The sequence below is a fragment of the Clupea harengus genome, chromosome 2 (assembly GCF_900700415.2).
Source record: "Clupea harengus chromosome 2, Ch_v2.0.2, whole genome shotgun sequence".
Taxonomy (NCBI): domain Eukaryota; kingdom Metazoa; phylum Chordata; class Actinopteri; order Clupeiformes; family Clupeidae; genus Clupea; species Clupea harengus.
The window spans coordinates 23,494,918-23,508,512 of NC_045153.1; the positions used below are offsets into that span (position 1 = coordinate 23,494,918).

Here is a 13,595-nt window from a genome sequence, read left to right on the forward strand (position 1 = left end):
TAGTTTTTAATGTTCACTTGACAGATAGATCACAGACAAGATCTTAATTATTCTTAACAATGAAATCATACAAAATTCCACGTTTATACTATTTTCAGTATCGATATTTCAATGTTGCTGCCACGGGAGTTTGCTTTGAAAGCCCATGTTTCCTAGTGGGAATTATTTTTGTGTTACTTAAGCGATAGTGTACAGTGTAATATACAGTGCAAGTCAGGTCACATGCACTGAACAGAATGTTTTCATTGAAGGGTCTAGTCAAGCAAAGTACTTATTCACTCGGTCATGTTGTCAAACGAGGAACATTTTGCCAACAAGCACGCTCCAGGTTAGTTCTAGGCATCGAGACAAGCTGCGACGATACAGGAGCAGCTGTCGTGAATGAGACGGGTTTGATTCTCGGGGAGTCACTGCATTCTCAAAAAGAGGTCCATCTGCAGTAAGTGCTTATTGAAGTGTCACTTATTATTTCAGTATGATGCCGTGGTAACTGTCATTCAAACTGTATTTTGATTTTTGTAGAGCAGGTGGGGTCATACCAGCTGTTGCCCAGCGACTCCACAGAGAGAACATATTCAGAGTTGTTCGGGAGGCGATAGACCGGAGTGGCGTCTCCCCAAGTGAACTTTCAGCCGTTGCAACAACTGTTAAGCCAGGTCTGTCCCTAAGCTTAGGAATTGGCTTGGAATTCAGTCTGGCCTTCGTAAAGCAGCACCAAAAACCCTTCATCCCTATCCATCACATGGAGGCCCACGCTCTCACCGTACGGATGCTGGAGCCCGTTGAATTTCCTTTTCTGGTCCTTCTCATCTCAGGGGGTCATGGCCTTTTGGCCCTGGCCAGGGACATTGATGACTTCCTTCTCTTAGGGCAATCCACAGATGAAGCACCAGGGGATATTTTAGACAAGGTAAACACTTAAGAGCTTGCATCATCATTATTAATGAGGCTTTTGTTTTGTAAAATAATTGTTTTAGGTGATCTTCAATTGACAGGTAGCTCGAAGACTGCACTTAAAAAATCATCCGGAGTGTTCTACAATGAGTGGTGGACAGGCAATTGAACACTTAGCCAAGCAAGGCAACAGACGTAATTTTCTGTTGACGACACCGATGGGACAAGTCTTCGACTGCAATTTCTCTTTTGCTGGTCTACGGACCCAGGTGTCAGTGGCCATAGACAGGAAAGAAATTGATGAGGGTATGGAATAATTTTTCTCTTGGAAACATAAATACATACATCCCCTATTGAGCATTTCTGGTACATAGCCATTTTATGATTCTATCTTCTCCCCTCTGTAGGAGTGAAGTCAGGAGAACTACTTTCATGTGTCAACGACATTGCTGCTGGCACACAGCACACAGTGGCCTCCCACATCGCTAAACGCACACATCGGGCTATTCTGTTCTGCAAAGCTAGAGGCCTGTTGCCTCAACACAGTCCTACTCTGGTATGCACTCAAAACGGTCATTACATTGTTATGCCATAGTGTGATACATGTTAAGTTATGGTGGGAACTTAACAACTGTGTACGACCACACAAACACACATGTACAACTCTCTATCTGTATGCAGTCATGATAAGTTGCCATCTGTTTTTTTAAACTTACTTAACTAATTTAGAACTTGGGTGCTGGAGTCATCTATCCACAGAAAATGGATTTTGTGTCTATTCATATCACCACTTAAATGGGTGTGATGTCTTAAATGTGCATGTCATGTTGATGTGCATGTATACTGTACATTCTCCTATACGGCAGTGCTATGATGTTCTTTTGTTCAAATCTGTGTTTTGTGTAGGTTGTGTCTGGAGGGGTGGCGAGTAACACATACATCAGGGAGACTCTGAAAATTGTCACAGACGCCACAGGGCTGCATTTACTCTGCCCTCCATCCAAGTTTTGCACCGACAATGGAGTCATGGTTGCATGGTGAGCACTTAAAGGAAGCTGTTAACATGCAGTTGGATGTATTGCTGGTGCTGCTCAGCTTAACTCATGGCTATCTGTTGTATAGGAATGGAATTGAAAAGCTAAGAGCGGGAAGGGGCATTTTGTCATATACAGAGGAGGTCCGCTATGAACCAAAGTAAGTTGGCAAGCTTGAACAACATTTTCACAACAGTTTTGAAGTATCAATTATTTGATCAGAAATTGTTTTGTGTTTCAGGGCTCCCCTAGGTATTGACATTTCAACCCAGGTGAAGGATGCTGCAATCAGAGTCCCACCTTTAAAACTGAGAGTAAAAAACTAACAGTTATTATGTACAAATGTATTTTCCATTTTATAAGGAACAATAATACCATCTGTGTTATTTATTCAAACTCTCAAACTCAAACTCGGATTTCGATGTCATCTATCCTTATCTCCACATGGATGTGGAGATGCTTCAGTTGTGTGAGTCTTAGTTCTCATACGCATCAGTTCTATGATGTTCTTCATGGTTAAAATGTTGGTTCTCCGTGTAGCACTGAGCTGTAGCAGAGGGACTCGTCAGAGCCTGGGTCTCTCCTGCGTAGGTCGTGAACTGTGTGAAGTCCCTGCTCTGACTGTGGCTGACCTGCTCTTCGCCCTGTGGAGCTGAAGTACTGGGGCAGACCTGGTCCTCTCAAAGCAAACCTTAGAGCCCAACAGGCCGGTTGTGTCACTCAGCCGTTTAGACATGCCTTGTTGAGAGAGGAGAACCACACATATTAATTGAGGTCATTCTTATGTACTTCAATTATTAAAATAATTTTTGCACTTGGTTATTTAGGATTTTGCAATTAGTTATGTCAAATAAATGCAATACTATTTGATTGGACTATTTGAACTTACTTGTCACACTTCGTTGAAGTACAGGCGGGCCCCCATTAATCTCCAAGCTATATTTAATGAGTGGGGAAAATCCATTACTTACACTATTTACACTGAAAGAATAACATTAATGGATACTTTTAAAAACGGTTGCAAATGAACAGAGATCTTGTTGTTGTGTCACCTCAGTGAGGGAAGGCCAATGGTCTTCTGTCTTCTGAACTCATCGGTAAAGACTGAAGATATTTTGGCGTCTTTACTAAGATGCCGAGTCAGCAGGTTGTACGTGGACGGAGTGTTCCGGCATTCCACCAGAAGCAGGCGGTGAGCATGACGGTTGAAGGTGAGGTATCCAAGTGCAGCTGCACAAGCGGTGCGTACCTGTGGAATATTTAACGTATATTCCTGATGTTCCTGAAACACTGCTGAACAAGGCAACTGTACAGAGAGATAACCATATAAGTACTGAAAGAGACAAATAGTGTAAATATTGTATTGAGAGGGAACCTCTTCTTCTGGTGAGTTTAGGTGAGCTGAGAGGTGGGCCACAGCCCCCATAGTGATGATGGCATCTGGGATACCGGCTCTTGTGTGAGCCAGGCTAGACAGTAATTCAGCTGCAGGGGGATGAAAAAGGAGACTAAAGCTACTGTAAGCAATATTGGGACTTCTTGTGAGTTATGGTAACATATTTTTAATGTGAGGTGTACTAACAAGGTAATTGGCAGGATTGGAAGCTATTTCATTGGTTAGTTTATATGGGCCATGTTTAATTCCATTAGGTAGTTTATCTGGGCCATGTTTAATTTTTTGTTGGTGAATACAAGGCCCTGAAGGGTCCCTGGGAGAGGTTTTTAATCTTGTGATGGCTATCAGAACCTTTATTCAGCTAGCCAATTTGCTTAAACATGCATTCCTGAGAAAAGACTTTTGTCAGCAATACTATTAGGGATTCATGCCATATGCATGTGTTCATTAGGCTGTAACAAACCTGAAAATATATGACATGAAAAGCATTTTACCGTGATGTTTTAAATGACAGCACATAACTCTTTTACCTGTTAACACAATAGTTTTTGGGCTGTCAGACTGGAGCTGCTCAGAAAGGATGGTGACACCTCTTGCAGACAGGGTCACGTGGTCAGTGTCTATTATCACCTTTGCAAGCACAACTGTCTGACGAAACAACAGAATATTTGATTTGTTATCGTGAGACACAAATGAGAGACCTGTAGAGATCCGGGGTGATAAATAAAAGCGGTTAATACCTGAAATGCTGCTTTAGCTCTTGCAATTTCATTTTCTGAGTTCAAGAAGGATTCGTACATTGCAAAAGGAACTCCTCCAGCTTTCAGTATAGCTGCTTGCTGGGCTGTGTTGTTGTATGCAAAGAGAGATAAGGCACAGCCAGCCTCCAGACGGATGTTCTGTTGAAGTAGGAAATACCAGAGACAAGTTACAACAGCTGACATTTAAATCACACCAAAATTACCACAACAGTGCAAAGGTCTCACATTTGTAACACTTACATTTACACTTCACATTCACGAGCAACAAGGGCATGTCTAGACAGAAATGAATAATGATTGATGATTGATTCCAACAGGGCAGTGGAGCAAAGATTACCTGGTCTTCTAGTTGCAGGAGATCCAGGATGATTTTGTAAGAGAATTCCTCTTGCTCCCAAAACACTGCCTGGAGATCCTGGTTTCCCAACAATAGACAAGCTAGAGTCTGAGCAACTTGAACCTAAAAGAGGCCAAAAATATTTAAAAAAACTGCAGCGGCCAGAGCATGTGTACATCCCTGCTAAGCTTTTGTGGAGAAAAGGGTTAAATGATTACCTTGACCTGCAGGGAAACATGGTTCCTCAACAGCTCCAACAAAGTAGGAACGGCTTTCTCTTCAAAGATGACTTCCCTGAGAGGCTGTGTTGTTTGTATGGGCTACACCTAAAGACAGCAAGAACACAGAGAAAGCATAACAAAAATCTTGCCAATACAAAAAAAAATAAGAAAAAGCCATAAAACAATCACAAAATAAACCCAGGTTTACAACTCAAATGATTTCCATTTTACCATTGAGACGCAGTGCCACAAACAAGACAACTGTCCACCCAATTTAGTTTTACGGACTGAGTGTTGAGAGGGCATACCGATGCACAGGCTGGCTAAGGCGGTGATGACGCTGAGGAGGGTTCTCTCTTTGGTGCGGGTCCCCCGCAGCAGGCGCACCAGGGGGGGCACCACGTTCTCCTTCAGCAGGCCGTTCTGGTGGGCAGAACAGTCGTGGCTCAAGGCGATGACCGCTTGGCAGCCTGAAACATCACAACACACACAGAGGATGAGGATGGAAGGAAGAGGATGTATTCTATCATCTACATTTACATCTACATTTAAGAGAAGTTCTTTGTGGTCACAGCTTGCTTGGAAAAGTAAAAAGAATGCAGAATGGAGACAGAAAGAAAGGAATGTTGAGGGAGGGGGGTCAAGCACTTAAGCTGCAATGCTGGTTCTCAAAGAACAGGACGATGTGTAGACCAGAGTAAGAACATGGCCACTCCATACCCACTGAACTCAAGGAGAACTCAATGAACCTAAAGTATTTATCTGGTGGCTAAGTTATTCCTCTGTTCTACAAGGAATGATAAAGGCTGCATCTTATCGGAAATATGCTTCGCGGAAACCCCCTCAGGCCCCTAGAGCCTAGCAAACAGGTGCAGTTTAAGGTCACAAAGCACAGACTGAGAAGTGAAACCCTCACTCAGTTCCTTCCACGTCTAACCTGTTATCCCCATGGAAACGAGACAGGGGAGGAGTTTGACAATGTTTTGGGGGTGGGGGTTGTTTCAGTTTGTTAGTCCCCATGCAAAGTAAAGTAAACAAGTGTTTCAGAGATACAATGAGAATGCAATGATGCTGAAATGCATTCTAATGGGAGCAGTCGTGTTTATTTTTGTCCCGAAAAAATAATGACATTACATGGATTTCAATCAGCCTACAACACCAGTAACCAATAACCAGCACCACATATTTATTTCCTTTTACCTACAGGAAGCAAAAAGGGACATACCAACATACTGCATCTTATCAGAGGAGGTCAGGAGGAGATCTAGGATGTAGTGGTAGCCGATGTTCTCTGCCATCTGCTTCTGTTGCCTGAGCGATTGTCCAGCCAGGACCCAGAGAGACACGGCGCCCTGCTCTCTGATGTCCACCTGAAACACCTGAGCACGGAAGAAAGGTTCCTGATAAACACATTAGATATGTACTTGTTATACAATATGTCCATTTCATTGGACTTGGTGTTGGAAAGCATAAGATTAATTGAAGGTAGAACTCAACTTTATTTAAGACTTAGTGTTTATTAACTAATTCACTTGTGTTTCAACCACAGATGAGTGGGTTAAGTACAACACTAAGGCTCCATCTTAGGATATATCACCTTCAAGAGTCGCAGGAGGTGCCTGCTGGCAGACTTCTTCAGAAAGCGAGTCTGTATGGCGGCGTTGTGGTCGGCTATGGCCTCCAGGGCTTTGGCAGCCTTGACCTGCGCCGTCATCCTCCTGCCACGCAGGATCAGCACCAGAGGGCTCACCGCTCCGGCTGAACAAATATCCTCCTGGTTCTCTCGGTGGCCGTGGGCCAGCTCCGCCAAGGCCAGGCACGCCTCCTCCTGCAGGCCCTCTGTTAGAGACAAGGCAGGTTTGGGAGATGGTTACCAAGGTTTGGGAGATGGTTAGCAAAGCGATACTCTTGATCTGTTTATGCCAATATCATGCAAAAAGAGTTCAAAAGGAAAGGGAAACTGTCTCTGACTTTCCATCCATTTCTTTCAATTCCTTTTTATATGTTGATTGATTGATTGATTGATTGATTGATTGATTTATAATTTGCCAGTATGAATTCTCCAATGCTCAGTGATGATCAATGGTGATGCTAAAACTAACAATTATTAAAAAAATTCTGTATTCTACAATTACTATCCTAATTGCGATAAGAGCTACACACCTGTAAATTAGTATGATTACATAGTGATAATGCTTAAGAGTCAGTGAATTATGTAGTCTACAATACCAGAATTGACCATTAAGAACTCCACCAGATAGGGAATCCCTCCAGACTTAGCAACAGCACTCTGATGGTCAGGAATACCGACACACAGAGCCCGAATACATCTGACTGTGTTCACCAGCACATCCTGCAGACTGGACTTCAGGAGTTTCACCAGGAGGTTAATCCCACCCTACAGGGAGAAAGACAAATTATAAACCTTTCCTCAGATGCCTGTTAACATAACTAATGTTTAATGTACTTTTTAAAACGTCGGGGTAGGAGCTAAAGGGCTGTAATGTTTTAGCACGTACAGTAGCTTCATGGCATTAAGATGGTGCATGCCCACAGTGCCCAAGACAAACACAGACCTGTGTGTCAGGATCAGACAATTTTGTTGAACATTCACTGAACTCAATACTTTTCAGTATAGCTTTGGTAAGTATAATAATTGTATGCCTCTCTTGACTTTATGCCTCTCTTTTTTCTATCTGTCAATGTTTTGGAAACACTCATGAGATGACTTCCACTCCTGGCTCAAGAATTCAACTTAAAGAAGCCACATTGTTTACATTCCGAGCCTAAATGCTCTACCCCTAGGCAATGTTAATGTAAATATAATTCAGGGATGGGCAATCTTATCCACACAGCCTGTGTGACTGCAGGTATTCATTCTCATTCTATCCAAGCAAGCCACCTATGAAAACTTGCCCCTATGCCAGCCAGCAATGAATACAACTGGACACCGGTAATATAAACAGGCAAATCAGGATAGACCTCCACAGCTTATCTGAATGGGACTTATATGGGATTGGAATGGGACTTATTTATCAACACTAGACCAATAGAGACTACACAGTTTATGCTCCCTTTTGCCATAAAAGTTTTGGACACGTCAGGACCATTCCTGGGCCTGTCCACAGACATCAACATAACGAAGCCTGGATATATCAGCACAGCTCATCTGTGTTGGACTCACCAGCTGGGCAATAAGAGCCTTGTACTGGTCGCTGTGTCCGGCCAGGTCGGCCAGAATGACGGCACAGCGAGAGTGAAGTTCCGCCTGAGGGTAGCTGAGCAGGTTGATCAGCGCTGAAACCGCCCCGTATCGCACCAGGACCTCGCACACCTGCGGCCGCTCCGACACGTGACACACCACAGCCGCCGCCAGCCGCTGGAACAACAACTTTTCGCTGCGGAGAAGCTCCACCAGAGACGCGATACCACCTGCGGTGCAGCCAGAGCCATGAGATTCTAAGCCTGTGATCAGGAGGAACCTCCTTGAGCCATTAAACATTCTTTGATAAGCGTTTTCACAGAGACCCTGAGAGTGCAGCCCCTGCCATCTGCATAGGTCATCGTATTTGTGAGTGAATATCTTGCATTGCTCCAAACCTGGCCCATGAGGAGCTACATTTACCAATAGATTGTGAATATAGGACCAGGAATGCAGTTTGCATTGCATTGTTTTGTATTAATATTGGCAAAACAATACCAAAACAGCAGCTGGAACATGGACTGGATATTAAAATCTATGGTTTCAAGAGAGGGCATGAGAGGGGGAACATGTTACCTGCATCCATGATGTCTTTCCAAAAGGACTCCACTCTCACACAGAGTACCTCCAGACACCTGATAGACATCTCCAGTCTCCTGTGGTCCTCACTGTGCAGCATATCTGCAGGCACACAGACCCCAGTATCAGACCCCAGCAGCAGCCGGTATGATGCAGTTAACTGGGAAGTCCCCTCAGGGGTAGGTGTGTGGGGTAGTCCGTGTTTAACATAATTCTGTGGAACTGTTCCTTACCTCCTCACATTCCAACTTGCTTTCACTTTTGAGAAGGTGCTTGGCAACACATATTGTGTCTTGCTACTTGAATTAAATTGAATTGAGAAGGGATCTGAATACCTCATGACATAGCTCTGGAAATCACTAATCAAGCTGAGCACATTACATATGTCATACTGGGAAGTCCTGATGCACTCGTGTCTAAAAAATTTGGGAGCAATTATACACTCAAACACTCTGAATCGCAATAATGTCACTGATGTCAAGTCGGTGTCTAGCAAAACCAAGTACAGATATATTGGGGGGGACACTGATTTGGAAAAACAGGCAGTGAAATTGCAAAGTAAATCCAAAAATGTACTTATGTATTAACTAAACAAACCGTTTCATACCTACAAGAATCTTCCATACTGGCAGCCCTTCCAAGTTCAGCTCAACAAAAAGAATTAGAACGTTTATGTGGAAATACAGCACGGCCAACTGAACAATATTGTTCCCTTTACTGTCAGTCTGGCTCCAGTCTGCACCAACGGACAGCAGGTACTGCAGAACCTCCACAGCACCTGACGTAGCGGAGAGCAACAATGGAGAGCTACGGTACCTGCAGAAAAATGACGAGTGATCATGATTTAGTTCAATTAATGTCCAGGAAGTTGATACATTACTGACCGTGACTTAATTATGTTTAATCTCAACTAAATCAGTAAATGATCAGTAATTGCACTGATACATGATGATAAAGGTTCATGCTTTCACTTCCTGCAGTCTCGCCTCAGTAGCCATAACCTCAGCAGTTTCACTTCCTGGTTCACCATGCTTTAGGTTTTTGATGTGTAGTTAGACATGAAGGACAGGGGTCAGGAGGTACTTACTCTGCTTTGGTCTGGCACTCGACCAAAGCAGGGTCCTTTCTACACAGCGCCTGGATGCAGGCAACGTGGCCGTAGAAGGATGCAAAGTGGACAGCCATCCAGCCTCTGCGATCCACAATTTTATAGTCGGCCTGTAGTGCCAGCAGGCAGTTCAAAGCCTCCAGGGAGCCACATTGTGCAGCCAGATGAAGTGGTGTGGGTCCTATTTGAATTCAACAGGTAAAAAGTTGGAATATCTTGTACAGTGGAAGGGATTTTGCTTGTACAAAGTTAGATAAGTGGGTGGAACTGCCTACCAGCTCCTTCTTTTAGCTGCACATCCACTCCAGTCTTGGCTGAAATGTATGAGATTATTGTCTTTGAATAAAAAAAACTTTCTAGTAGAGTAAATATAAGTATAGTCAATAGCATCAGAATTTAGGAGTGAAAATGACTTGAGGATTTAATGAGCCTTTAGGAATATTTTTATATTTGTATTTTTTTTATCATCATATATTATCATATACGTGTAAGGTGTGTGTATGGTGTGTGTGTGTGTGCGCTAAAACACACAGAACCTGTGCGGGTGAACCTCCTGCTGCGTGCCTGGTTAAGGTTGATCCCTGCCATGGCGAGCTGGCACACGATGTGCGTCTGGTTGTGGACAGCAGCGTGGTGAAGGAGTGTGTATCCCTGGTCGTCAATAGCGCCCAGGTGTGACGGCGAGTTCTTCCGACAGAGCGTCTGAAACACCGCTGACAGGCCACGCTCGGCCGCTGTCCTCAGCCCAAGTGGCACTCTCTGATTGGTCAATCACAAGACAAGCTCTCATTGACATAGTTGCAACACATTGCAACTGAAATATATTCACAACAGCACTAGCAAGATTGACTGCTACCGTTGGACCATTACCTTACACTGGATGGCCTTCTTGTACCCAAAGGTCTTTTTGAACTGCTCGTGTAGCTGAAGGTCTGTTAGCGGCAGTCGTTTCTTCCTGAGGGTTTTGATGGAGCTATGCAGAGCTTCCCACCACTGGATTAGGCAGGGTTGGGGATAGAGAGACCCCAACTCAATGGAGATCACATGATAGCTGCCGCAGACACAAAGGGGGATTTCAGACTCTTGCAAGCACATACTTGTGGACATTTTTTGTGTGATGTTTGGAGATAAAGAGAGAGAGCTGCCATGCATGCATGTGTCTGCAGTTCAACAGCACAACACCCTACCTTTTCCCATCAATGTCTATCACTGGTATGGGGAAGTGTTTTTTGTACATTGTGTCTTGACGAAACAGGTCATTCAAGCAATCTGCCGCAAGTCTCTGAATATATGTGACATTTCCCTGTGTCAAAACATTTGAAGATTGCCATAGAACATTACTGTTCATCATTAGTAGTCATCAAAATGCAGGCGAGGATAATTAACTTGAAGCTCTCAGTCCCACCTTAATTTCCTGAGAAAACTCATCAAGAGACGGTGTCCCCACATCAATTTCAATCCCGCCATGCAGGTGAAAGTACTCATCTTCTTTGTATGGAAAATGCTTGCAAGCAAACTCGGGTCCAAGAATGAGAGGAGGCAGCTCCCTTTCAGTCTTCAGTGTATCTCCTAGAAAGGGTTGGGACAAAGAGGAAAATATTATCACTCACATCCATAATAGAAGCCACTGTAAGAATGGATACAAATATCCTTATTTTTTCCTTTGCCCAGAAGTGGCATGAACCAGCACACACACATAATATCATAAGGATCTCTGAATCACAAAGCCTCTGAAAAAACAGCGTTCACATCATCACAAACAAACAAGTCAGTCTCAAACAGTCATCACTTAGCCCTGACCTGAAAAACCCGGAAGAACCTTCGACAGGTCGGGGATCTTCATCTTCTTCTTCAGGCCCACCAGCAGGGGCACCAGGAAGGTGATGAGCTTGAGGTAGGCCAGGTCTGTGCAGACGTCGGGCCTCCGCGCCAGGCTCTCCCTCACGACCTGCGCCTGGCGAGCCAGCCTCTGCTGCAGCCTCTGGTAGGTTGCCAGCTCCAGTTTATCCTCAGTGAGCCTCAGTGCACTCACCAGGCTGTGGGTGCTCTCAAATGTGAACAGGTTCTCCTGCTGGCAGGCCGAGGTCAGGTAGGACGTGAGCTTCAGCAGGACGTTGTCGGAGTACTGCTGGAAGAGTCTCTCCTCGTCTGCAAGGTTAGGATTGTAGGTCGGGTCAGGGCACGGGTCCACGTATATGCCCTGGTATGCAGGATCCTCTGAAATGTCCATTAAACCTGAACAGATATTCAAAATTCAATTGTATCTATTTATATAGCACTTTTAACAATACTGTCTCAATGTGCTTTACATAACACAAAGACTAAAACCCCTAGGGAAGTGACAGGTGAACAACGGAGCACAACAAGAATTCAAAGGAGGACAATGCAATAATAAAGGGTGGAGGTAATAATGGATTCAGTAGAGTATCATGATATTTTGTATGTGTGATGTATTGTGAACGTCCTGTCATATTGCACTGAATATACTGTGCTTTTGTAACAGCCCAGTAACAATGTTTCAGTGACTTCATAATGTTTCTCATCAAAGTTGTAAATCATGAGTAATGATTAAATAGAATCTTAACATCTCTGGTGATTCCCACCTTTAAAATTACTATAATAACAGATGACCCAGAGTACAACATATTACAATGAACCTCACCTGCTGTAAGAAACGCTGCAAGCATGTTCTTCTTCGTCTGTGGGACTCCACTGGAATCCACTCCCATACTGGATCGCCACAGTTCAGAAAACCGGATCCGTTTGTCTCTGGGTATTATCGCTCCATGCCAGAGGGCCTTAATTGCGTAGTCTATGCTGACCAAAATCTGTCCCACTTTAGTGTCAAAATAAGCTGGTGTCAGTTGACATGTGGTACTCTTATCATAGTTGGATTCAAGACTGATGACTGGGACTTGGTTAAAGCAGTAGATTCCGACTGTAAGTTCCCTGATAATTTGATGGACAACTTTGTAATCAAGTGGCGCACTAGAGTCATAAGGCATAAGGACAGTGATGTTGGACTGTGTGAAGTTTTTCATTTGTTTTACGATTCCTGGAGGCAGTTCTACAGGCAAAGTAAAATCGTCGCCGCACAGCAACCAGTTACAGGTCGTTAGAGCCAACAACTCCTGGAGCTCCCTTCTGTCATACTTCTCAAAGAACGCTGTAGCATCTCTCTGGGCTGCCAAGGTGGCACGGAGCGATGTGTCTTCCCTCCCATCTGTGCATGAATTTAACTTTGAAAAAGAAGTCGTAATTTGAGACTGCGCCATACGCAATTAATCCTTCAGTTAATGATTTCACTGATACACCGTGCAGGCTAAACAAAATAATTAGCAGGCTAGCTATTTAAGTCATACAATTCGACAGCCAAACAACTTTAACGTTAGCCAATTAAATTAACATCGCTAGACAAGCTCTAAATGAATAATAACGTTAACTTCTCTGAATCAATCAATACATATCTTCTTCCCTACCATCGCCAGCCAACAATACAAAGAATCAATCTTTTAAAGTGGAAAAAATCAAGACTTTCGTGGCGTCCAAGTAAACTTGAGTTCAAGTTTGCCAGATATCGGCGTTGCACATGGCAACCAGAGGCGCTCTTGTTCTAGGTGCAGTTGCGTCATGTACTTGTTCACTTGAAGTGCCTCCTTGTAAACAGTAGAGGGTAGCATTGCATTGTTTTGAGCTTTGAATGTGCAATTTGACCAGCTCTAGGGCACATGTCACTTCAGAAAAGGCTCCTGTTGTAACCATTGGGGATGTAAACCGGAATCGAGGTTAACTGTACACGGTTACTCGTATAACAATTCCAACACGTAGACTTGAAAGTTGAGGCTGTTACGAAAGTTTACGATTGAACTAGTCGTTTTGAGAACGGAGGAGAAGCTTTCAGCTATCACAGCGTTAGCTAATTTGCTAACCTCCATGGGCAAACTTTTCTGTTTGATTTAGCTTCCAACATGAAAGCTGTTATTCTAGCGGCAGGATATGGAACAAGGTTGCAAAGAGATGTTGAGAATGACAAAACTGGACGATTCAAGCGTCTTTTGGCCAT

The 13,595-nt window shown here is 43.8% G+C and overlaps 2 protein-coding genes across 2 annotated transcripts; one reads left to right on the forward strand and one right to left on the reverse strand.

The window, feature by feature from the left end:
* The first annotated feature begins 145 nt into the window (after positions 1 to 145).
* On the forward strand, positions 146 to 2,803 carry osgepl1 (O-sialoglycoprotein endopeptidase-like 1). Its single transcript, XM_012818976.2, has 7 exons — positions 146 to 439; positions 523 to 910; positions 996 to 1,200; positions 1,302 to 1,450; positions 1,801 to 1,931; positions 2,017 to 2,088; positions 2,170 to 2,803. Exons 1-7 carry the CDS (start codon positions 237 to 239, stop codon positions 2,252 to 2,254), a joined length of 1,233 nt encoding a protein of 410 aa, XP_012674430.1. The 5' UTR covers positions 146 to 236; the 3' UTR covers positions 2,255 to 2,803.
* ankar (ankyrin and armadillo repeat containing) lies at positions 2,494 to 13,227 on the reverse strand. The gene is given in 24 exon segments (XM_012818977.3): positions 2,494 to 2,666; positions 2,818 to 2,864; positions 2,981 to 3,177; positions 3,304 to 3,413; positions 3,855 to 3,972; positions 4,065 to 4,223; positions 4,423 to 4,545; positions 4,641 to 4,715; positions 4,717 to 4,748; positions 4,952 to 5,113; positions 5,869 to 6,022; positions 6,241 to 6,482; positions 6,873 to 7,041; positions 7,828 to 8,075; positions 8,422 to 8,526; positions 9,032 to 9,240; positions 9,512 to 9,713; positions 9,808 to 9,846; positions 10,069 to 10,291; positions 10,403 to 10,583; positions 10,720 to 10,835; positions 10,938 to 11,101; positions 11,333 to 11,767; positions 12,195 to 13,227. Coding segments are annotated over 24 exon segments (4,296 nt in total). The 5' UTR covers positions 12,808 to 13,227.
* Positions 13,228 to 13,595: the final 368 nt, after the last annotated feature.

Bases quoted from the DNA above. Each gene is read 5' to 3' on its own strand.
- osgepl1 (XM_012818976.2), top strand. From the start codon at position 237: ATGTTTTCATTGAAGGGTCTAGTCAAGCAAAGTACTTATTCACTCGGT. The intron at 1,451-1,800 runs GTATGCACTCAA...TGTTTTGTGTAG, and splicing joins CTCAACACAGTCCTACTCTG to GTTGTGTCTGGAGGGGTGGC. The intron at 2,089-2,169 runs GTAAGTTGGCAA...TTTGTGTTTCAG, and splicing joins GAGGTCCGCTATGAACCAAA to GGCTCCCCTAGGTATTGACA.